Source organism: Uloborus diversus, chromosome 10 (genome assembly GCF_026930045.1).
Source record: "Uloborus diversus isolate 005 chromosome 10, Udiv.v.3.1, whole genome shotgun sequence".
In the NCBI taxonomy this organism is placed as follows: Eukaryota; Metazoa; Arthropoda; class Arachnida; order Araneae; family Uloboridae; genus Uloborus; species Uloborus diversus.
The window spans coordinates 29,536,708-29,563,745 of NC_072740.1; the positions used below are offsets into that span (position 1 = coordinate 29,536,708).

A 27,038-nucleotide genomic window follows, 5' to 3' on the forward strand; every position below is an offset into this window, starting at 1 on the left:
AACCTTTTAACCAAGGTAGTCATGTTTTATGTCTTATCAGATGAAATATGTTAATATGTCCTTACCATCCAGGACAAAAGCTATAAACACGTGGTTGGTAATGACAGGCTGAAGATAGAATTAAACTAAGTGCATTATTTCTAACGTTTTAGATGCTTTGTTTTTTGAAAAAAAAATTTGGTATGGTGTCCCCCCCCCCCAAAAAAAAGCACCGTTGAGAAATATTATATATGATTACCATGCTTATTTTATTTTATTGTAGCACTGAAAAGTTCGATTATCTTTAGATCACACTGCGTAAATAAAAATATAATACAATGCTTCAAAATGTGGCTACACTCTTTGGTTCCAAAAACTTTTAATTTGTACCAGGCCACAGTGGAAGAGCTGAAGGGGGGGAGACCGCTGAAGAGTTCATACAAAACAAATAAGAAGAAAACTCTCAAAACTTTATTTTTTCTAGAAAAAAAACGTACGATTTTCCTCTGAATATCGTAAGTTTTGCGAAATTCCCCACCCCTGTCCCCTTCCAGCACCATCAAAATTAGTCTAAACTTTTGTTTTCGGTACATCAATGTCAAAACAATTCCGGGGGTGATCCCCCAAACCCCTTTTCCTCATTAAAGTTTGTCGGAAATTGCGTAATTGGAAATTTAATTTCAATAAATTGCTGGGATGAATCCCTGGCCCTGGGCACTATTCCTATCTCTAATATTACTGAAAATGGCACACAATCGTGTTTTACAGGCTGCAAATTTTGGAAAACTTCTTAGGGTACTGAGCTTCCCCCTCTCTAGCATCACGAAGATAAGTCTGGAGTGAAGTGTTTACAGCTACAATTCAGAAAAGTTTCCTGGCGAGAATCCCAGCCCCCCCCCCCTTCTCTTTTGTAAAGAATATTATTCTTATGACTACGTTCATATTGATAATTTCGATCCTCTGCCATGCATACATAAACATAAGCAAAAAGTGATGTAAGCAAAAGTTAACTTTATTGCAATTGTGAAAATGACTCTATACTAATCACAGTAATAAAAAAAACGAACCGTTCTCACTTACGATTTCAAAAATTATACATTCCCGATCTTAAATTTGCTTACAACATTTTATTTTTACGTTTTTCAAAATGTATATTTGAAACTTTCCCACCGTTGAATTAAATAAAACCCTTCAAAACATGCCCGGTTTTTTTGAGATTTCCGGATTTCGGAAGTTCGGATTTTCGAGTTCGTACTATGTATGTAATACAAACATGTATTCTAAGTGAAAAAAATGTAGTATCCGCCGAATCCCCCCCCCCCCAAAAAAAATAAGCAGCATCGGCCACTGCCATCCCAAATGTATTTGGTTGTTCCTTATAGAAAATTTTGTCTACTCAATTTCATGTCGCATGTTTTTTGCACACATAATTTTTCTCTCTAGCAGACATCCGTTGCTAAATGTGTTAGTGTTCATTTTCAATTCCTGCTTTGAGCTCAGATTGACTTATTGCTGATTATTTTTTTAATCTCTATTATTTTACGAAAGTTTTTACTTGTATAAATTGAATAAAGAAGGTTAGTATTTTATGCTATACGTTCCTTGTGCTTTATACTTAGAGTAATATAGAGAAAAAATGAGATTCCATATAATAAATGTTCTTTCTTTGCACTTGATTTTCTCACTTAAAGATTCAACATTTTCCCACAAGATTTTGAAAACATATATTACTGTAGAGATTTATAATATTTTACTTGTATATCCTGCTTATAGACCTAAATTCAGTGAGCCTCAGTTGTGTTGATTAAACCACATTTATTTTAAATAACCAAATTTAAAAAAAAAATGTTTTCTAAATTTAAATTTGAAAGCAACATAAACCTGTGATAACTTCAATATTTTAGGTTAATAGAATAAGTGTAACATTTAGCTTCGATTTGATATAAAAGTTTAGATTTACTTATGTATCTCTCATAAGTTATAACATTGGAAAAAAAGACCGCTGAGTATATATAATAATATCCGTGCATATAAATAATTAGTAAATGAAAACTTTTATCGCAATCGTTGAGAGACTACTAAAACTAAGAGTTGGAATTACATTTCTATATACAGTCGAGTCCCGACTTACGCGAGGGATGCGTTCCAAGACCCCTCGCGTAAGTTGAAATTTCGCGTTGTAGAACAAGGTTAGTTTAGGAATTTTTGAAAAGCATACCCAATTGCTTCAGACATTTGTAAACACCCCTCAAATTGTTTCAAACCATTTTTTAACTATATATTACAGTATCTTTTAAAAAGAACTGACGTTTTTCTGTATTTTAGAAAGAAAAAAAAAACATTATTTAACATAAAATACTGTTGAGGAGCACAGAATCAATTATCACTGCGGGAAAGAAACATAAAATAAAGCAGTATGTTTCTTACAGTATGTGCACTACAGCGTTATAATAGCACTGAAGAGTAGATATAGTAATATATTAATAATTTAAACGAGCTGATGTGTGCCTCACATGACTTCCTTTTACTCCATTTTAATGTCATTTTCCCATTATTGGCAATTTTAATGTGATTCAATAGTTTAATCTCTAAATATTAAAAACGATGGCCAAATTAAAACCAGATAAAAAAAATCGCCAAATTTTCCGCCAAGTTGGCGACAAAACTTGGCGACCAAAAGACTGGCGATATATCGCCAAGTGTCCGTCAAATTGTAACACCACTTAAGTTTGCATTGATATTAACAATGATTTCCCCCCAAAAAGGTGCAAAAGACCCCCTTAGGAACATCCGAAAGCAACCAAAAGGGGAGGTGCACAACTAGACCCCACTACGAGTCTATGTACCAAATTTCAACTTTCTAGGACATACCATTTTTGAGTTATGCGAGATACATACGCACATACGCACATACGCACATACATACAGACGTCACGAGAAAAGTCGTTGTAATTACCTCGGTGATGGTCAAAATGGATATTTCGGGTGTCTATACATTCTTAGGCACTTTTCCGCATGTGGTCGAATCGAAAAAAAAACTCAACATTCATTTGGGGGTGAGCAAAATGGAAATTAAGGGCGATTTTTGAGTGAAAATTTTTTCGCGAATACAATACTTCCTTTTTTGTAAAAGGAAGTAAAAATGAAGAAGGTTTATGAGCTCGATCAGTCGCGTGACAGCGAATGCACATTAGGCAACTCGTCATAGTCTCAGATAACACTAGGCTTGACCTATACCCTCATCGAGTTTCCAAAAATTGTTACCGTAGATGAAGAGCATAAGTTGTAAATGAAACGCGAACGTAAGAATTTCTACCTCTTTCACGTGAATTAATCAGAGTTACCAGGGGTTGAAAGGTGTCCCAAAATGAAACATTTACCGTCATTGAGTTTCCAAAAATTGTTATCATAAATAAACAGTAAAAGTTGTAAACGAAACGCTTAAGTAAGGTTGCCTACCTATTGCGTGTGAATTAACACTCCGTCGGGCGCAATATGTTGTAGAACACGATCGGGCGCATTGAGCCTGGGAATCACACTTTAATCTACTGATTTTTTCTACGCATGTTTACATTTTCTTACGAAAAAATTGTCAACTACAAACACCAAAGAAGAGGAATAAAACAGTTTTTCATGATTTTCGAATGTAACATAAGTTTAAGAAAATGAATATACATTTTTCCATGAGCTATTGAGGGGGCGTGGCTAACTAAAGAATTCGAGGTGTGCCTAATAGATCAGTTGCGCCCGACGGAGTGTTAATCAGGATTGCCAGGGGCTAAAAGGTGCCCAAAAAGGAGTAAGTTACCCTCATCGAGTTTCCAAAAGTTGTTGTCATAAATAAAGAGTAAAATCTATAAAGAAAACGTTCAAGTTAAGTTTGCCAACCTTCTTCCGGTCCCTAATCAGGGTTGTCAGAGGTTTAAAAGGGCTCAGAAATTAATAATTTTCCCTCATCGAGTTTCCACATATAAAAAAATGTAGGCAAAAATATCACAAAGCCGATGGTATAGGGTTGTCATAGCAAACGTAGTCCAATCATAGGCTATCGCTATTCGAAGTTTCAATAATTGAAACTTCGCGCCCCGCGACTCTTTTCCAAAAATTTTCGCTCTGCAGGCAATGAGTTGGCGTTGGAAAAAAAAATCATTACTCAGGGAAAACTCGCGTTGTAGCCATTTCGCGTAAGTCGGATCGCGTTGTAGCGCGATCCGACTGTATTTTACAAACTAGAAACACGATATTTTCCCAAAATCACCATAATTAATGACAATATCGCCTGTAATTACCTTGGTTGAGAGGGACTCGGAAAATAAAGAGTAATTTATGATATAGAAAATAAGAGTAAATAGAGTACCCTTGTAAATGATAGCAAATTAACATATTAGACATTTTTCTTAAAGATTCGTTTGTATTGTATTCACAATTACCCCACTATAGAAACCGTGAAAATATTTTACCTATTAGTGCAAAAACAAATCTATTGTTTAAAGGCATTAACTCATATGGACCAAGATCATGGACCACCTTACCCAACTGTTTAAAAACCATAAATAGCAGAAATTTGTTTAAGAAAAGGCTTAAAAATTTTATACTCAATTCTACTGCAATTAATTTAGGAAAAAGTAGCGTATTTGTAATAGTATACCTTGATTTTGTTATAAATTTCGACTTATTTTTTTGCATTACTTGTGTTGTGTTTATGTGTTCTTTGTATGATTATGCATATAAACTGGTCTTAAATTAAGTTTTACTTTTCTGAGTGGTGGGAGCTAGTCAGGCTATTGTTATAGCCTTTACTTCCACCTACTCAATCAGGGATTTTCAAATAGACAGAGTGAATTATACTTCTGTTAGTAATTTATTTCCTGTTATTCTCATCTGTGAAATGCATTTTTTGTAAAAAATACTACCCTGATCGAAAAAAAGAAAAAATGAATATATACCAATAATAAAGAAGATATCACTAGTAAATTTTCAAAATATAAAGAGTGATTCTTACCTTGATAAATTAAATTTTCGAATATAGAATCCAAATGTACTCCACATCTGTCGTGCGGGAGAATTTCCCCTCTTCTTGCTTCTGGTGTTTCTGAGGATTAACTGAAACGGTCCTAATAGGCTTAGAATATTTTCCAGATATTATTCGTGCTGAGGTGTGCTTTTATATAAGCTTTTGAAACTGTGGTGCTTCAAAAGGGGAAAAGAAAGCCCACAAGTTCTTGGGCCTATTTCGATATCGTCAGAATCGTTTCGTAAACAGATGTAATATTAATCGATGAGTCACATAAGTACTCGATGATTTGGGGGGGGGGGACTTGTTCGCATTGCATTTAGTTTTTTTTTCTGTAATTCAAAGTAAATTTTAAAATATGCTGGAATACATACCCTTTTCCTGAAAACTGGCTAGTTTTATTAATGATGTATGAAGCTTTTATCGTAATTTTCCGAAATGTTTAATGTGTTGAAACTTAACCTAGTATTTTTTAAAAAATTGTGTCATTTTCCTGAGAAAATGAAAATTTTCCAAAAAAAAAAAAAAAAAAACGAAATAGCATTTTTTTTCACACTCTCTCTTTCTTTTTTCTTTGTTGTTGTAAAAATAAAAATTCATACTTGCTTGAAGCTTGTATAGTGCCCACAAAATGTAGTGCATTTCAATACAAATCGAGTTTTTAGGAAACTTAAGAATTAATAAATATAAGTTTAAAATTCATACTTACTTGATTCTGGTGTAGTGCCTGCAAAGTGTAGTGCATTTAAATAGAAATTGAGTTTTAAAGAAATTTAAGAATTCTTTCAAAGCACGATTTAAAATCTCCGAAAATGTTGTTTTTTAACGTTACAAAATTCAAGTGTTGGGCACATTAGTTAAATTTTTAGTTGATTGAATGAATTTGACCAATTTTTTGGTGAAACTAATCGATTGATTCGTGCTTAAATTAATCTGCGTTGGGCACATTAGTCTTTTGTTTAGTTGCTTAAATTAATCTGGCTAACTTTAACTTGGATTCATTTCAACTAGACGAAATTCAGTTCATTTATTTCTGATTTTTCTTTTAAGTAGCTATTGAATCAATTCAAAATAACCCTTTTTCACTCGTATTTATGTAGCATTGTTATTTTTCCTCAACCGTCATTAAATTTGAGCAAACTTTTCATCAGTTGGGAATTATTTTTAAATACTCATTCATTCATATGTTCATTTATTAATTGTTTTACTTACTTATTCACGGCACTCACTCATCATTCACTCATTAACTTATTCATTCATTATTTTTTTCTCTTGCATTTATTCACTCACTCAAGTCTGGATCTATAAATTTTGGGCCCCCAGCAAAAAATCACCAGGGCCCCTAACCACCCATTGGATTCTCCCCCCTCCCCAACGAGGGATTCTTGTTCGTTTTTAATTACTTCAATATTTCTACCTTAATTTTGAATTCATTTGTTTAAATATTTTTATTTCTTTATTATTACATTCGATTTTTTTTAAGGTTTTGAGTAGTTATGTGGGGCTTTTTATCCATATTTTTGGATAATCATTCTGTTTATGAGTAATAGTACCGTAAAATCGTCCAACTATGCGCCATTTTTCGCTGTTTTCAATGAAAATTCCGTGTACATCTTTGATTTAGAAATTTGAGGACTTTAGCAATGGTAGCTATGCATCTCATCTTTCAAATGAAATGTTAAAAAAAATCTAAGTTGGAAAGAAGAGGAAGGGGAATTTTTCCCCCGTGGCCGATAGTTGTACCCCTACGGGGTACAACTAATGCACAGTGGTGCAACAGTGGCCCATTGTTGCTCCCTTGGCACAAAGTTGTACCAATGGGAGCAACAAAGTTTATGGTAGCAAGTAATCAATGGAGCCAAAATTTCTCAGGACGTTTCTCAGTATTCTAATTTTATTCAATCTTTCAATTCGATTTAAGTTTAAAAAAAAAAGAAAAACCAAAACTGTTCTCCTCTGCATATCTGGGTTTTAATAAAATAATTTTGAAAAAAAAAAAAAAAAAAAGGACCGACTTCAAAATTGCTCTAAAAAGTGAAAAATAATTTTGTTCTTTGAATACCATCGATAATACTTTTAAACGTAATTTTTGAAGTTGGCGCAAAAACAAAAATAAAATCATGTGTAACCATACCTTCGCTCATAGTTTTTAGGAAAATCATCCTAAGTTAGGAACGAAATATTTATACCGTTGCTCAAATATGCTGTCAATCAATTCATAATGTATGCGAGTGGTATTGAAGAAACTGGGCCCGGTTAAATTTAGAGTTGTACTAGTTGAATTAGGGCTACTAATGATTTTATCTATAGTTTTTGGGCCAACTTCAAAAAATACTTTTAAAAGTATTATCGATGGTTTTCAAAGAATAAAATTATTTTTCACTTTTAGAGCAATTTGAAGTTGGTTCTATTTTTTTTCAAAATTATTTTATTTCTTTCTTTTTAGTGTAAATGTATTTCAGAAATAGTCTGAAGTTACCATCACGAAACTTCACCTTATTTTTTCATAAAAATGCTTCATACTAAAAAAAAAAAAAACGCCTAAACTAAGCGGTTGGCACTAAAAATTTGTCCTTGTTCCTCTCTGGAATTCATTTGTATGCTAATTTAATTATAACCATTTAAATATAAACGGTTTCTCAAACTAATTTATATTTCACAACATACATACAAGTTGCTTAGTTTCAAAATCTATTATTGGCATAGGTGATTCTCCTCACTTCCTGGTTAAGTTTGCCCCTACTATGGAACAATGACGGGGAATAAACTTGATGTATGCTTGATGCAGAGAAGCCTTCATTCAACATTCTCATAACAATTACTATTAATATTACTGTTATATGGTAACAAACTTTGGCAACAATGGGTTTTTATTGGGGGGGGGGGCAGGATCTACGAAGCGGAAACTAGAGAAACGTTTCCTTTCAAAAATCCTAGATGATGTCTCAGATGACTGTGTAATTGATGCCACAACTAAACCACCCTATCAAAGACGGTTCAGTAAATGACCAAAAATGTAAATTATCATTGCCAGAGAAATATTTGCACAAAACTATTCCAAAATACCTTGAGTCTGAGCCACTGCCGGATCTGGGGTAAGCCAGTCCGAACCCTTACTTCGAGTGGCAAATTCAATTGTATCGATAAGAGCCCAAGCGTGGAGCCAAAAGGATGTCATAACCTCCTTAAAAGACCAAAGAAAGCTTAAAACTTCACTTTTCGATCTTTTGATCTGCACAATTTTTGAGAGAAAACTCCGATTAATCCACGAATAACTTTAAAAATGCATTTTTATAGAGAATATATTTCTAAAACATTTCCAGAACAGAGTCGGTTTTCTGCTCTCCTTCTCCCAACTTGGTCCCCCGACTCCTTAACGTCACCAGTGACTTCAATTTTAAAAAAAAATTCGAGAGAAAAATCACTGCTCCCTGTCTTTCACCTACGTTACCAAAAAAAAAATTTTTTTTTTGAACTTTGACATCTTGAATTCAAATAATGTTTTTCGCAATCACGAGTGTGTGTGTGTGTGTATGTAGGCATGTGTGTGTGTGGGTAGTTGTGTGTTTGTGTGTGTGGGGGGAGTATGTGTATGTGTGGGTAGTTGTGTGTATGTGTAGGTGTCTGTATGTATGCGTGTGTGTATGGAGACGGTTTTCGCTAGAGGAGCAGCATCGTGAGGCGGCCAGCCGACCGTGATGCTGCAGAGGGAGGCGGGGGGGAACATAAAATCATAGGAATTCAAAACTATCAAGTGAGAACAATAAGCAATCGTGATTGCTCAAAAAAAGGCTAAAATGCGATTTTTTACGGTAGTTTTGGAGTTTCCTCAAGGACCGTCTCTTTTTTTAATCACCGTAATTTATAGTAAAATCTGTACTGGAGCTTTTCATTTAACTAAAGAAAAAGCGAGTGTTTGGCGTATTGTAGCTATGTTATTGCTACGTAATTTAAAATTGTTATTTATGTAACGATAAAAATATTTTTTCAGAAAATTTGATCCGGACGAACGAGGTGCCGGATCAACGAGATTCTACTGTAATTTCAAAAACAGAATACGTTTCATGTATCCTTGATGAACATAATTTCTAAAAAAGTTCCCCTCCCAAATCCATCGTCTGGATTCCCACTGTTTAAATTTAATGATTTAACAGGGAAATCGCATGAAATTGACTGTTTTTTACCCATAACTTTTCTTCGAAAGTTTTCCTGTAGAGCGTTGCGTTTTTAAAAGTTTCAATCTCCAAAAATGGACGAGGGAAGGCTCCCTGAACCTTTTTCCCTTAACATTACCAAAGATAATCTAAAATTCATTTTTAAAAACTAAAATTTCAAAAAATTCTCAAGGGAGAAACCCCCGAACCCCCATTCTTGAGTGAATATTATGCTTACAATTAGGTTCATATTTCTAATTATCAGTTTAGTTTTGACTCACTGACTCCATTTAAAAAATCCCCCTTTGAAAAATACAGATGCCACCAATGTCCTACACTCAGTTAATTATGTCTCCTCGCCACCCTGTACCCCTTGGGGGTTATGTAAACCCCCAAGCTCCCTGGTATAGTGGTACCCCTATTACTGAAGCTCTGCGCACGCCTCTGATGCTTAGATATCTATTTTTTGAATCAAATGTTATTCCTCTATTAACCGTCGTTAATTTTTAAGTGCTTTCAGTGGTGGATCCAACGAGGAGGCTAAGGGGGCTATAGCTTTCTCCCCCCCCCCTTTGATTTAGTGCAATGCCATAGAGTAAAATTGGATAAGTGTAACTTACCTAAAAAGACGCACGTCAGCTACATTTTATTTTCTTATATTGACATCAAATTTCTATTTTCGTAGATAAAAATGATAGTTAGACAGTAATATTAATGTCTTGTACGATTTGAAATTTGTCAAGATTTAAGTTCTCGTTCAAAATTTTTAAAACCTAAAACTTGCCGTAAATGTTATACATCATATCTTACACTGATGCAGGTAGAGAGAGCACGTATTTAAGTTTTGTTGCTTTAGACAGAGTATTCCTTAGAAGGCATCAAAACTTTAATTTAGAGGGATACAATCGTCGTGAGAGGTGGGAATGGGTCCACTGACTACATTACAGTCATTATTTTAAGGTATGTAAAACATTAAAAACGGAAGTAGGTGGACGTGAAGTTATTGAACGAACTATTTAAAAACCGTCAATTAAACTGCGCTATAGAGAAAAAGTATGCGTGTGCATTTTGTTCACTATCCGTGTTAGATTTTGTTTTTTAATTATTTGTAGGCCGTGAAATTTTTTGAAAAATAAATGTCTTGTTTGTACTTACAACTGTATACAAACTTCCAATAATTTTCGATTGTTTACAATAGCAGTTATCGAACTTAGCTTTTTAATTGGAATGCAGCTTTTTTTCAACTTATTTCACGATGAAGAAAAAACTTCATATTGTGGAGTAATATTCCATCATGCCTTTAAATAGTAATCTCTGTGTGTCAAAAGTTGCATCATACCCGCTAACAGATTTATAATTATTGCAAGTCGGCGAAGATGCTTCATCAGGTGTATTATTACTCGAGCATTAAGGTAATATAAAATTTCAAATGAAGATATTTGTTTAGATAAAAAACGTAGCAATTTTTTGAAGTTTGAAACAGTTTAAATTTAAATTAACATTTATTCGCATTTTTTCCAAACTTAAAACTCCAACCCTCCCAAACTGTATGAATTCCGGCGAGTTATATTTCCGTGTGGTTTTGCAGTTAAAAAAGGTGCACAACCTTTAATTTTAGCACACATTGGCAATCCTAGTATGGTAGTTTATGTGTATGTAAGAAACGTCATGACCATCCCCTCTCCCCCTTGAAAAACAAATTCCCAGATACGCTACTACGCACGAATATGATTATTTTGTAGCTTATTTGAGAAATTAGTATTTTTTACCCCTGTTCTTTGTGAGACTTCAGCGATTAAACTTAGTTGAACCGAATTATGTAAAGATCCGACGTAAATCATGGAATAGTATAAAGAATATATGCATATTGGTTTATAGGACCATCCAACATATAATTGTTGAAGCTTAAACATGGATAATGAATGAATTATTGATACCGAAATAATTTTGGTATTTTCTGGGTTGTTCATATGGAGAATACTGACCCATATTTTCGCTTTACCATTATTTCTATGGAAATACCAAAGCAAGTAGAACCGTCGGAAACCGCAATGATTCCTGCTTTGCAGGATGCTATTCAAAAAACGCGTAACAGCAGCATTTCTTTTCCGTTCGGCTTTCTTGCCAACATGTTTTACGCTTGTCGCTAATCGATTTTACAGCCACTGTTAAGTATACTTTTTGTGTTGATTGCATTTAAAATATCTCCTGGTGGTAATATGTTGCTGAGCATTTTCATTTGCTTTGAACCAAGGTTCACAAACTTAACGATTGCAGTTAATCTTTGAAGAAACTTCATTTAGGGCATTTTTTACAGGCTTTTCATTCAGACCAAACTCATAACAATATGAAAATTCGTTATGTCGAAAACAGCCTTTTTATGATTAAAAATGTAAACTTTAATCTCTTAGGATCTTTTTTAGATTCCAAAAACCAGCCTATATGAAGTCTTGAGCAATAATTTACCTCTGTGCCAAATTTGGAAGAAATCCGACTAAAACTGTGGATTTGTATAAGGAACATACACCCCCCACACACAAACATACATCCATTTTTATATTTATAGATACATGTAAAGAAAGCCTTGACTACATCCCTCCCCTTTGAAAGAAAAATTCCGAATGCGCTATTGTGCATTACTATGATTATTTTGCAATTTATTTGCTTTATTAGTACTTTTACCCCTTTTCTTGGACAGCCTGAAGCGACTTCTATTAAACCGAATTAGGTTATCGGTTATAGTTGAACCGAATTACTTAAAGATTCTACGTAAATCAAGGAATAGTATAAAGAAAATTTACATATTGCAAATTGGTTTCATAAGGTGATAAGGATCTTAGAACATTAGGTTAAATTTTTGCTGCAAGGATGAAATAGATGTAGTTTTAATAAAAGTAGTTTAATACTGAAACAGTCGAAGATAGTACGTCAATATTGAATGCAATATTATTACCTTACTCATGTTCGTATTTTCTCTGCTATTAACGGGAAAAACACTGATCAAAAATTACACGCAACCCTTACTGTTGTGGATTTTATAATTAAACAATATTTAAAACTTATGATTTAACGGTAGCATTCAAATCAAGTAGCAACATGAGCAGCATCAATGAACCCCTGGAGCTTCGTAGGTCGCAGTTTAAGTAACGATGTACAGCAGCATTTTTTATACCTACGGCTTTCTCGCCAAACATGCTTTAACGCTCATCGCTAAACGGCATTGACGGCCAGCGTTCAGAATACGTTTTGTGTTGATTGCATTTAAAATAGCTCCTGGTGGTAATATGTTGATAACCGTTTTTATTTGCTTTGAACCAAGGTTCACAAATTTCACGATTAAAGTTAATCTTTGAAGAAACTTTATCTAGGGCAGTTTTTTACGGGCTTTTCATTTAGACTAAATTCATAACTATACAAAAATTTGTTCGTGCAGAAAAGAGAGTTTTATGACTCAAAATATGAAATTAGACCTCTTTGGGTCTTTTTAAAATTCCAAAACCCCGCCTATACGAATTCCTGAGCAACAATTTACCTTTGTGAAAAATTTGGAAGAAATCCGACGAAAAATGTGGATTTGTATAAGGAACATACACACATACCCACACACCCACAAACATACATCCATTTTTATATATATAGATTAAAAATTCTGTTGAGTTTGTTAAAAAAAAAATTCATAGTTTCGTTCCAAATAATTCTTTTAAGGTTTCTTTTGATATTAACTCTTTATTTACGAACGTTCCCGTCGAGGGTTCATTGTTATGCGTTCGTAAAAGACCATCTGAATTTCATTTCACCAATACGGAAATTGAGGATTTAGTTTTCCTTACCCGTACCTGTCTTAAGCAAGGTTCTTTTGTTTTTAATGGGAAATTTTATATTATGTTAGATGGTCTGGCTATGGGAAACCCACTCAGCCCCATTCTTAGTGATATTTACATGCATTATTTTGAGGTTAAGCTGTTCCAAAAACTGCAGTTTCAATTTTATGTTCGGTATGTTGATGATTGTTTTGTTCTAATGAACCAGAATCAGTTTGAGAGTGATGAGGTTTTATCTATTTTAAAATCCATTGATCCTCATATTCAATTTTCTTGTGAGAAAGAACGGAATAATTGAATTTCGTTTCTTGATGTACTTGTTTCTCGTACTGAAATTGGTTTTGAAACTACTGTTTATCGCAAACCTTTTGCTGTTTCTTTACCTCCTCATAAGACTATCGTCTCATCCTCCAAATCAAAAATATTCTGCTTTCAATTCTTTTGTTTATCGCGCAATCAATATTTGTCCTTCATCGGAACTTCTTCAAGGGGAACTTAATTATCAAAAAGCTGTGGCAATTGATAGAGACTATCCGCCAACTTTGATTGATTTCATTTATAAAAAAAATTCAAATAAATCCCAAACTAATGTTCTTAACCGAACATTCATCAGAAAGAATTTGGTTGTTTTGCCATTCTTTCCATCTATAAGCTATCAGGTTGCTAAGATTCTAAAACGTTTCCAATTCCAGGTGGTGTTCTCTGCTATTAATAAATTTTCATTCTCTTCTCTTAAAGATCATATTCACCCTCTTAATTGTTGCGGAATTTATGGAATTAATTGTAGTTGTAAACTTGCGTATATTGATTAGACTCGGCGTGCTTTAAAAATTCGTTGAAAGAGCATCAAAATTATGTGAAAAAACAACAATTAAGTAAGTCTAGTATTGCTCAACATTATTGAGATTCGAATCACTCTTTTGATCTTAACTCTTATCAGATTATCCAAAAATGCCCCAATTCATCAGATCTTGACTTTTGGGAATCTTTTCATATTTTAAGGAACAGTTTTAACTTAGTTAATGATCTTAAAGCAGTTCCATATTTTTCCAACATTTGGCTCCCATATCTTTAATACTGTCCTTTCCCTGTCCATTTTTTTCTATTTTGCATATTTTTTTCCCATTCATTTTTATCTATCTTGCTTTGTTTTTAACCTTTTTTGTCTTAGTTGACATCCCCCTCCCTTTTTCTTCTATTTATCTTTATTTTTTTTCCTTTTTCCGAATATTTTTGTTTCTGTTTATTTTATTTCCTGTTTTTTTTTTCTTCTTCTTCCATTCAGCTTTTCCTTTCTTGCGGTTCACGGTTATTGAGATTTTCTTTTTGTTTAAGCTTTGGCTTAATATTTGTCCAATTGAATTCTTTCTTCCTGGGTTTACTGTACCTCAGAGAAAGCTCTTAGCCTTTGCTTCTTTTCCTATTGGTTCCTTATCGGTTTATAATTTTCTCATTGGGTGTTTGGCTAATCCGCTATTTTTATCTTTTAAGCTGCATGCTTATCTGCTCTTGGCTTTAGTCGGATGTCTTTTCATCCATAAGCTCATTACTTTTTGCATTGAAAAAGGCGTTCCCTGTGATGCCGAAACACGTGTCTGCTGTTATTGGATATTTGTGCTTTTTTGACGTTGTTTTTTTCTTACTTTACTGTTCAGCACAAAGGTATTTATTTATCAGATTACAATGTGATTTACAATACCATGGGAAGGCTTGGAGGAAATAGCTTCGTCCTGATGCTATCAAGGTTTTTTAATCTGAAGTTATCACTTTCAAATTCACACAGTTATATATTTTACTTCTTTCTGAGGCTAACGGGGCTATAGCCCTCCCCCCTCCCAATGAGATCAGAACTTGCTCTGGATAAAACCGCATTTTCGGAGTTTTTAAATACTACAAAGAGGGCTTAAAACTGTTTTTAGACCTCTAATTTTGGAATTTAAAAAAAAAAAAAAAAAATCGTATTTAAAATCCTAAATTTTATGGGAGACCGACCCCCCCCCCCCACCGAGATTGAGAGTATCAGCAAAAATGACAATAAAGACCCTCTAAAACAGTGACTCCCCACTTGGAGTTGGACCGAGGTTAGCCCCCCCCCCCTGCTCAAGTTCTAGATCCGCCACTGAGTTTTTTTTATATAAATTGAGATGCAATACATGACTTCAATCTTTTGTTCATGTTCAAGTTTTGTTTTCATTCTTCAAAATTTTAGAATTGGTGTGACTTTTATTAAGGTAATTGGCACCGCATGAGCGAAATCTCGGTTCTTCGGGGGAACGGGATGTACACCAGCTCCCGCCGCTGGCGGGTTGCATGAGCCGCCGTAGGTGACGAGATCAAGGAGGCCACTAACGGTGGCTAGTAAATAAATTAAATAATAAACGAGAAATGAAAATGAGTGTATGAATAAATAAATTCATAATCATAATGAACGAGTAACTTTTAATTTAATGAAGGAATAAACAAATGAGTGAATGAATGAGCTTAGGATTGAAGGATTGAATAAAAAATGAGTAGGTTAAGGAATGATTGAAATGAATAAATATGAAAAAAATAAATGCATAAGTGAATGAATGAGCAACGATAGGAATAAGTAGATGAGTGAAATATGCAATAAATGAATAAATAAATGAACATATGAATAAGCAAATGCGTGAGTGAATAAGTAAGTGCATAAATGAATCAGTAAACGATATGAAGTACTAAATAACTAAAAGAAATAGTGAGTGAACACATTATTGAATCAGAATTAGTGAATGAATGAATGAGTGTATGAGTGAATAAATAAATGAATATGAGGGAAAATGTTATAAATGAATAAATAAATAAATAAATAAGTGAATGCCTGAGCAAGTATGTGAATACATAAAATATGTATGTCGGTTTCACCAATTTTAAATATTATAGTTGCATCGTAAATTATTTGAATCTACAATCGCTTTCGAAATGTTGAAGAATTTCATTACTTGCTCCGATTTCTTATTTTTAACTCGTAGCTAAATCCGCAAACCCAGGGCCCTACTTGGCTTTAATTAGGCTAGTGTGTAGTTAGTATAAAACTAGTAAGAGTGATCTAAATCATCCTAGACAGAGCCTGATTAAAGTATAGGAAGGTTCTAAGCAAAGATTTTTTGGGACCATTATGTAGTCAAATTTTACACTTTTAGTTATTAGCAAAAACAACTTGAGCCACTTGGGGTCCCCTAAAAAAGCAAGGGCTCTAGACTACAGCCTAGTTGGCCTATTCAGTAATCAGGCCCTGATCCTGGCAAAACGTATAAGGAAACAGATTGAAATAGTTACAAGGAAATCAAAGAACTGTAAAATCATTTTTTGCTACACATTTTTTCCCCGCTTCATTTGGGGACCCTTCGTAGCTCGGGGGCCGATCACCGACTAGCCGACCTGACCAGTCCAGTCCTGGGTCTTATGTTGTTAGGATTTTCATCTGCCCCTTTTTGCTCAAACTGTTTTTTGAATAACTTAAGCAATTCGATATAAAGGGTTAGCAGTATTCTTTCTTCTTCTGATGATCTTGTCAGAATGTGATCTTAACCTCAATTGTTTGTGAACCCTGTATTATCTATTTTAGCTCGATCACATTATACTTATGAGGACTGGAGCAAGTGATACAGTTTGCGCGGACATTAGGAGTACCATGTGGTCATTTCTTCATAAATACCGAGTTACTGTTAACCCTGAACTATTATACACAGACGTTGATTTCTGTCTAAGGACTATGAAGTAAGTCTTGTATTGCAAATTTTAAACTTGATGTGCTTGTGTTTTACTTAATGTGGATTTGTGTGAGTGATATTTTCGTGAAACTAGTCGTAAACAAATATTTGTATTACGATGATTTTATTACAGAATTCGCAGTTTTTTAATAGTATAAATAATGTAATATGTAATGTGTAAATAATGTAGATTATTTTTTACTAAAAGAGCCAGTTATGTAGTGAAATTGAAATTGTCATAACCATCTCTCCTGTTAAAAGTTGTGTGCGTCTGTCGGGGAGACGCATCTTTTCGAACACGGGAGCAAGCTGAAATTCGATTTAGGAATTGAAAGATTCGTAATTTTTAGAGGAAACTCACGAGCCCTGTTTCCCCTTTGTACAACTTTAATTTGCGGAGACATTAATTAAAACGTTAATCCTTAGCAATTATTCCCTGCTTCCCAAATTTCAAATCTGCTACTGGCAGATTGCCAATAATCACTTTCTTTCAGCTTCCAGTGAAAGTTAATTTAGTTGACGCGGGGAAATAAGTCGGCCTTGGCCTGATTCGAGCGAAAGAGCATTAAATTAGACACGTGCCGCAGCGATTATTAATGTACTGCTCATTAAAGGACTCGTTTATTTCAAAAACCAGTCAAGCGACAAAATTGCTCATTTTATGAAAACATCTATATTAGAATAACAAATTATTCAATGATAATTACAACATTGTTTATTGAAAGAAATACCCTAGTAGTACATGACGTACGACGATATCGTAAAAATTACCAATGGCTATATCGCTGCGTTGTCGTGTCACGATATAAAACTGAATAATTCGACGGAGCGTGCGCTATTGTGCAATAACGTTACGCGTCATCTTAGCGATAACGCAGACGTCATTGTGCAGTCATCGTTTTGCGCATAAATACAATATCTTCCTATATTGTTTACGCGTTATTGTATCGATAACGTCATGTGTCGGCAGTTTCGCGAACACATCCGCTACACAATATGTAAAAAATTGTTAAAGAAGCACCAAGAAGTGAAAGAATCGATCTCAGATGACGAGGGAATCTCTGCCAAATTTGCTCCCTTCAATAGAGGTCAGAAAAGCGCTTGATGTTGTAGAATGCACTTTAGAGCAAAGCGGAAAAAAGAATGTTGAAAGATACTAAGTATTTCGTAAATTTTCAAATGCTGCAGTGATAAAAGCAAAGAAATTAAAAATTTAGAGATAGCCAGTATAAATGATAAGAGAACCTGTTTTCTGTTTAGAAAAAGAGAAAGTACAAGTAATTCTGGTAGGTACTGCGATACAGCATGATTTAGAAAAAAAATCAATGCACGCCTACCTAGGGTTTGAACTTACAATATGTTTTACTCAAAACTTTAAAATATCTTCTTACACCCCTTCGTTTCTCACAGCATCAAATGATATTGAACTTTTACTTTGCAATTCTGTTAATGAAACAAAAATAGCCAATATTTTAAAAACCTTGTGCAAATGAAAAAAATGTACCTCATGTTTAGTTGAAATGTCGATTGTATTTTGAAACACTTAAAACAAAAACTAATAAAGTAACTCATTTTGTTTTTAGAGTGTTTAAAATTCAAAACCTTTATTTTTGTTAAATATAGGTACGACGGTTTTTAAAACAGCCGCTTTATATAATCAAATAACCTTAGAATGAATGTGATTTTAATGAACTTCGGGCACTGTGTACTCATAGCTTTTTGCTTCACTTATTAAGAAAATATTTAAAAGAAATGGGGCTTAGATAAAGGTTAATAATTTTCCTGATGTGAACACTTTCTAAAAGGAAATTTGCTTCAAATATGAAGTATGTTTAAAAATTTATATCTTAGTTGCTTATTTATTTTTTTTTTTTTATTCTAGCTTCCCTCCTGATAGGTTAGATTCTGAGAAAGATGTGTATATATGTGGCGGTAGCAACCAATTAATCAAGTAATATTTTAAAACTTTTCTTTAAGAGTTCATCTCCTAATTTTTACTGTCATATCTATAATTTCATCTTAAAAGCCATTTTTTTCTAGCTATATATTTTAAATTTGGTACAATGGTTAATAACCAAAAGGTGTGAGCTTTATGCTGCTGGTCACGAAAGTACCGAAAAATTTTTTAAAACTTTTAAAATGCTCCTGAAAGTAATGAAAAGACTGGAAATTATTATCATGAACATTTCAGTCTTTGCAAACCTTTTTAATCACCTCGTATTTTTTTCACTAAATCTCAGCTAGCCCATGCCTGATCAAAGTACAGTAAATGCAATAGTAACTCTCCTATTTAGTAACTGTGATTTTGAAATGCAGACTAATATTTGGTGGATTTAGAAGATCCTGAATATTTTGAAAGTCCGCATTTGCTACAAGTCAGTTTTTAAAACTGAAAATTTATTAATGAATAATTTTTTGTGTTGAGAGTTTTTGAACTTCTTATATAACCGTAAACAAGCATTTAATGAGGGGTATTGCATTATTTTATATCCTTATAAGTTGAGGTGCATTTTACTTTTCTTTTCGTATTTCCAAAATCTGCTGAAAAACTTGGATATTAAGAAAACATAATTCAACCCATATACTTATAATTCTTGTAAAGTTACTTTAACCTGTTAACTGGGTGGTGACGAAATATTTCATCATAAAGGGTTACTACTGCAGTGGGCATGTGGAAATATTTTGTCACACAATAAAGCTTTATTTGTATAGTCTCCTTTTTTGAGTTGTGCAAAGGTTTATTTACTTGTTTGCAAGTTAGTGATACTTGAGATTTTTCCTGTATACACTCTGATATTCCTAAGAAATCAGGAGTATTGAACTAAAAAAGTCAGGAAATAATAGTTCTGAAATTTTGTGGCCATCTTGCTTTAGTAAAATAATTTTATTTTAGATCAATTTGTGTGACATTTTAGTAAGTTTAGGGTCATTCCATGTCAAGATCCAAAACCTGATAAAAAATTTCCCTCACATTTTTGTATTTCTTTGAAATTCGGCCAATCGATTGTATTTTCAAGGTTATCATAAGTCCAAATTTTCAGATTTGTATCTCTTTTATTTTTTTATTAATGAGACGTGAATTTGTAAAAAAAAAAAAAAAAAAAACTCTTTTTTTTTTCATGGATGTTTGAACATAAAATGGATCATAACTCAGCACCAAATATAGATAGAAAGATTTGGTAAAAAGCAATTTAAAGTACATTAGTTGCTGTTTAATATGATATGCAACATGAATAGTTTTTATTTTTTGAAAATGAAATTTAAATTTAAAATGTAAATTTCTCTGAAAACATATGATGATTTTTTTTCAATTTTTTAAAAAAGTTTTTGTGTACTTTATTACTGTTTGAGCAAAGTTTCCAGTTGGAATCTCAATGGGATAACATTTTTATGAATTTTTGAATAAAATTTGACTTAGGAAAAAATGATATTTTTCAGATTCTATTTCAGATTCTAAAATTTTATCAAATCATTCTATCTATAGTTGGTGCTGAGTTGACTCATTTTATGTTCAAGCATCCATGAAAAACAGAAGGTTTTTATAAAAATCCTAGTCACACAAATAAAAAAATAAAAGTTGGACTTTTGATTACCTCAAAGGGTACTATAGATGAGCCAAATTTCAAAGAAATACAAAAATGTGAGGGAAAAACTTACTCAGATTTTGGATCACTTGACATGGAATGACCCACTATGTTCCTGAAGCTATTGCAAACTTCTGGAAATTATGATTTTAAAAATTTAGTGCTCTGCTTCAAATTTTACAATTAATGTAATAACAGGAAATGTGCTTAATTGAGTATATTTGCATTTTAAAATAAAACACAGAAAAGTTAGGCAGTTTCAAATCTGTTTTGCTTCCCAAATATTTTTATTAATTGTCATGTGATTTATAAGATATCTATTAATGTTTGAGAAATTACAATTAGTGAAAGCCATAGTTCAGAATGTAGCAGTTGTAAAAAACGTTAGTTATTTTTTCTGGGATTTGTGAACTGCTCTCTGTGTTAAACAGAGAATTTTTATGCCTTTTTTTTTTTTTTTCAAAATTTTCAGGGATATTTTCAATAAGTACTATTTATTTCATTAGTTTCATTTTGTAATAAGTATAGGCTTTTTATGTTTGTTTTCTACATATTTTTTTATCTTATATTTTTGGAAAAAAGGTTTATTGCCCAAAGATCAAGTGGAGGTCAACTCACATGTGTAGAAAATATTGATACTAAATATGGTTTGCTGGATGTTTCAAAGCCAAACAGACGTTTTCAAGTTTCTAATAAAACTGAAGAACAAACTATTTCCCCTTTGGCCAAAATACCCAAGTAAGCATTTCTGTTATGTCTAGCTATGTTTTTCAAGGATTGTTTTGTTCTTGTATTGAAAACATAATTGTAAACCATTCATATTGCTTAAGGCTATATTCATGGATGTATTTTTTGTTGGATGTCATAGGCTCCCTTTATTTTGCATTATAAAGGGTTCCCCCTCCCTCAAACAAGACCCAAAATGTGAGCATGTTATTTTTTTGCTGCAATATTGTGCTTTAAAAGCTGTTTTTTTTATGTATGTGTTGTTTTAAATTAAAAATAAATCAATGTAATTTTTGCATATTATAAAGAAAAATAGCATCTCAAGGCAAAAGAAAAGTATGATGTAATTGTAACATAAAGACCTGGAACTGCTTGGAAATACAAAACTTTGATGTGTAGTACATCATATTAATATTTGTTACCCTATTTTAAACAGAATGTGTTTTATTGATTTACATTTGGATCAAAAATTTCAGTATTAAAAAATCAGTTTTCACTACTGGTATTGTTTATCATGGCACATTCTACATTTTAGGTGGCATACTGTACGTATATTTATTTCATCCACCTTTAAGGACATGCATTCAGAACGGGATTTATTAATAAAATTTGTTATGCCAGAACTTCAAAGAAGGGCTGCTTCTATTTTCATCCGTATAAATGAAGTTGATCTAAGATGGGGCATCAGTGAATCAGGCACTGAAAACAAACGGTATGTATTTTACTAGGTTTTAAATGGTATAAAGTTTTGTTTTCATGATTTTTTTTGTACTAATTAGTGTTATGCTCTCCCCTCCCCTACAAAAAAGAGAAAATTTCTAACTTTAAAATATGCTTGAGTATTGCACTAAACAGGAACTCTTAATTTTATGTTCTACAGTCCACTGTTGTTAAATGCTAACTCAAATACAAATACAAAAGTGACGACCAGCAACAGGCTCTGGGCCCAGCTAGAGGGTCACTTTGCGCCATGCTATGTGCAAAGTGGTGATTTTTCACTTTTTTTCTCTCTTTAGGTACCATAACTTTCACATTAAATTTCTAACTTTTGTTCATTTTGAAAAATATGATTTATCTTAACTTATTTCACTTTATCGCACATTCTCCTATGTAGAGTGTTTGGTTTTCCTTTACCTTGCTGAAAGATTTCCTGAATTTTTAATTTTAAAAGTCCATTTTCGAAGTCAATTAGATTTATTAATCTGCATTCATATAATTCCTGTTATTCAGAAAGTAATATCCTTCATACTTACACTAGACACACATTTGAGCAGTTGAAAATAATCTGCAGCATTATTATCAGTTTTATTTTGAGTTTTCAACGTTTTTACTCAGTTGAAAAGCAGTTATTCAATACATATTTATTTAAGTGTGGAAAATTTAAGTTAAATAGTTTTTGAAATTTATTTTAAATGAATAAATAAATAAGTTAATAAATGAAAAGTTGCAGGAAACTGCATTTTAGATGAATGTTTTTGTTTATAGCGAAGCTTCCAAAGCAAATGCAACTGCGCAGGTAATAATTCACATTTTTTATGAAAATCAACCCATAAACAAAATATAACAACATAAACATAACCAAAATAAGAAACATAATTTATTGTACATTTTATGTAATGTTCAATAGTTTGCATTGAGGTAAACATCAAATTCTGTTTTTGGAAACTTAGGCAAGTAATAATCTTGTCTATTTCCATCTTGCGAATGACCAAACATGGCGTCTGCGCGAAAAAGGCGTGATTCTAATTAGATTTTTGAATTTGTTACATAAAAGTAGAAATAAATTCAAAATCTTTAAAAAAATACGATTTAGATGAAATAGTCAGTTTTTAGCACTTTAGCCTCTAAAGCAATGAAGGTAAGATATTCTAAGATAAATTTTTGCACTTTATAAGACACTAATTAAGAATTATCCGAAAAAAATGGCATATTTTGCATAATTTTCAACAGTTTGCATTGCAATAAACATCCAATTCCGTTTTGAAAGCGTAGGCATTTAAAGTGTCTTGCGTAGCAACATCTTGGAAATGACCAAACATGGCGACTATGCCGAAAATTAAGATATAAATTTTTGAATTTGTTGCTAAAAAATATTTTAAAAATAAAAATCCTCATGAGGTTACATTTTAGTTGAAAAGCTTTTAGCACTTTTGCGTCCAAAGCAATGAAGATAAGGTGAAATTTTAAATATAAAATTTTTCATTCCTCAAGAAAATTACTTTAAAAAATAAAAATAAAAGAAAACGATTTGCTGCACATTTTAAGCTATTTTCATCAGTTTGCAGTTAAATAAAACATCCAATTCTGCTTTGTTTTTGAAAACTTAGGCACTTAAGTATCCTATCTACTTCGATCTTGTGAATGACCAAAGATGGCGACTATGTTTCTAGCTGAAATGCTGAAAGCATCCATCGCCTTTTCCGGCCAAAAAAAACGATCTATAAACGATCTTTGCAAAGTTGTATTTATTTTTTTGTCTTTTATTTATTTATTTTTCTTTCTTTCTTTTTGTTATTTTATAAAATTGTCTGCAGGTCGCTGCGTCTCCCAGTTTCTGCTGCCGGGGACACACATAAAAGAACACAGCACGCACACCCACATTTCATTAGAGTTTATTTTCTAAAAATTCTTATGATCCCAATGAACTATCTCACCATTTTAATCGTTCTCTATCTTTAAGTATTTTAGAATGTTTATTGTGGTTCATATTTTAATGTTTTATAAAGTGTGAGATTTATTTTACATTGATCAAGCATTTGCTGAGAAATTGTTTAATCATCGAAAGCAAGTTACTATTCTTTGCTACATATGTATTGAGTCATTTTAAATGGAACTTTTTCTTCTTTTATTTTCTTTCAGTGCTGCAGAATTATGTTTACTCGAAGCGCAGAATTCAGATCTTTTTATTGGAATTGTTGGAGGAAGATATGGCACTCTGTATAACTTTGGTGCTCCAGATTCTCCTACTCTTGATTGGGTTACCACAGAGTGTGAATGGGAATCAGGTTTATCAATTACTGCACTAGAAATGCGTGCATTTAGCATGAAAAATCCTGAATGGAAAGCATTCTGTTATCTGAGGGATGGCTCGTTTGCTCGGTAATATGAAAATACTACTTAGTAATATGTTTTGATGTAGCCTATCTCAGCAGTCAGTGCGATCATGAATCAGGATTCGATTTTTTTTTGAGGAAAATAACAATATAATCCTGAATAATGGAAGAAATGGTTAAAACCATCAGAAAACAAGACAGTTATAAGTTCAAATATTTTAAAGTTTTTATTAATAAATGCTTTAGAAAGCTCACTCATAAAACTTGCATGTGTTTATCTTGCTGAATATGAGCTCAATATTTTTCATTTATGGGGTAGATATTTCTAAGTAGTTTTATTCTTAAAGTTTAAATATGATTCTAAGTACTTTTATTCAAAAAAAAAAAAATGTCTTATTGTTCTAAACTGCTCTATAATCTCAATTATTTTAAATGCTTCATTCAAAACTTCATTTCTAAGCAACACATTATCTAAACTTTCAACATCTAGTTAATTACTTTCAGATTCATAACATTTTTAAAAGTTATTATGAAATAGTGTTTTTTAAGTAATATTATATGCATTTTAGTTGATTTTTATTTTGTAATGTCTGATATTTTAAAATGAATAAAATTTTATTTTTAGGGGTTTGCCAACAAAGTGGAAATCTTATTTTGTTGATGAGGATGAAAATTTACTCTCAAAATTAGAAAAATTTAAATCTGTTATAAGAAAAAGTGGTGTAAAAGTATTCAATGGGTATGTTTACTTTTTCTTTTAGTTAAAACTATTTGTGTTAGTATTTCTTTCTTTCTTTTTTTGTGGGTAAAGAAAACTAAATTTCAGTTTAGTTTGAAAAAACATAAGCCACCCAAGCTGTCAAACATTGTTCACTACCTGTGGTTTTGTGGAACATTCATGTGCAAATTTATTAGTTATTATTATTAGGCATTTTGTGTAAAGTTCTAAAATGTCTGATATATTTTTAGTAGTGTTTAAATGTCATGAAAGTTCAATAAATAAATAAATAAATAAATAAATGAACTTGAAAATAAGTTTGGAAAATAAAAAAAAAAAAGACGAAAATTGCAGAAAAATGCCAAAAATTTTACATCTTATGTTATGCAAATCTTTTTTATTTATTTATCCTTTTTTTAAGCCAAGCCTTACTATAAGCTACCAAAATGCATTTAATTTCTCTTCACCTTCAATTTTCATGTTAAAACTTCTTTTTGTTTTGATTATATCCTCTTAGCATGAAGATGTCTATGTATGCAATTCTCTAACGAGTTATGAAATTAGTTGAGCATGTATTTTAGGTCCAAATAAATATCAGATGCTTTAATTTTTTGCATGATCTACAGAAACGTATTTCCTATCATTTAGAAGGCACAACTCACCTGTTCTTTCAAGATTCTCATAAAATTATTGCAATTCTAAAAAAGCGGAGGGAAGGGGGAGGGTTTAGAGAGCTATTTTAAGTTCTGTTTTAGTGTCACAAAATTTCACTTTTGAAATTCTTTTTACACTCGGTTTCATAAATTGTTTGACTTAGCAATTTTTGCTGTTCACTTTCAAGTAGAAAAGCAGAGAGGGGGGGGGGGGGGGAAGAAGTTACAAATTATCTTAAATTTGTACAAAATTATCCACTCTTCTTGATCCAATGATTCAACATGATCCTAAAAATTAATAAACTATTGAGTTTTTCTGTCATATAAACTGCTTTTTTGAAACCTAATTAACATTATTTATCATTCTACATATTTCTGCTCGAAAAAAAAGAAAAAACAAAGTATAACAAAAAAAAATTTCATATTTAAATAGAAAGAAATATAGCTTTCTTTTTTGAAATATGCTTTAAAGGCTCAGTGTTTGCTACTTGCATTTGATTTCTCTCATTTTTAAAAAAAAATCAACAGCATAGTTTAATTTAAAATCAACATTAATTACTTACTCTTGGGTCATTCCATCTAAAACGGTCATTTTTTCCCTCACTTGATGCCTTAGGTATGTCATTAAAAATAATACTTTAAAATATTAATGAACAAATTTCCCCTCGGTCTCTTCTTTGCTCAAGACTACATTTTAAGCCTTCTAAGCCTGGAATCATAATCTAATTGGGAAAGTCCACTTATTAGCCTTGTAGCCCGCCTTTAAACCCTTTCCAAAAAATTAATGTCTTTCGTAAGATAAGGAGACCAAAACTGAACAGCATACTCCAAATTGGGTCTTACCAAACTTCTATATAAGGGCAGAAGAACTTCTTTAGATTTGTTTGAAATAGATCTATTGATAAACCCAAGCATCTTATTGGCTTTGTTGCTAGCAATGCTGCACTGTTGGCTAAACTTTAAATCCTGACTTATTAAGACCCCCAGATCAGTAACTTTGTCTGCGTGACTAATGACTGAACCTTGCAAATAATAACTTGTACACTTATTTCCATGCCCTAATTGTAGCACTTGACATTTCCCAACATTAACAGCCATATCCCATTTATCAGCCCACTCCGTAATATGATCTAGATAATCTTGCAGCTGATTTGCTTGTTCTTCATTTTCTACAGTCCCCATAACTTTGACATCATCAGCAAAACAATTCATGTTCCCAGAAATATTTTTGTGAATATCGTTCATAAAGACAATGAACAAAACAGGCCCTAACACTGATCCTTGAGGAACCCCACTTAAGACCTCACTCCAATTAGAATAATTTCCCCTTACAACTACCCTTTGTTTCCTTCCGGTCGCCAGTTTTTTACCCAAATGAAAGTTTTCCCTCCTATTCCTATATCAGCTAATTTGCTAAGTAGAGCAACATGCGGTACCTTATCGAAAGCTTTTTGAAAATCAATGTAAACAACATCTACAGGCTTCTTATTGTCCAAAGCCATGGTAACTTTGTCATAGAAATGTAATAAATTAGTTGCACAAGATTTACCTTTCCTGAAACTGTACTGAAAACTAGTCAATAGATTATTAGTCTCTAGAAAA

At 32.4% G+C, this 27,038-nt stretch overlaps 1 protein-coding gene across 1 annotated transcript in view; it reads left to right on the forward strand.

Moving 5' to 3' along the window:
* The window catches only part of LOC129231813 (telomerase protein component 1-like), a 210,155-nt gene that overhangs the window by 85,401 nt on the left and 97,716 nt on the right, over nt 1-27,038 (forward strand). Inside the window, exons 18-23 of the mRNA XM_054866192.1 lie at nt 16,558-16,709; nt 18,585-18,653; nt 20,869-21,024; nt 21,548-21,724; nt 23,872-24,111; nt 24,691-24,804. Coding sequence (XP_054722167.1) covers nt 16,558-16,709; nt 18,585-18,653; nt 20,869-21,024; nt 21,548-21,724; nt 23,872-24,111; nt 24,691-24,804 — 908 coding nt within the window. The remainder of the gene's footprint in view (nt 1-16,557; nt 16,710-18,584; nt 18,654-20,868; nt 21,025-21,547; nt 21,725-23,871; nt 24,112-24,690; nt 24,805-27,038) is intronic.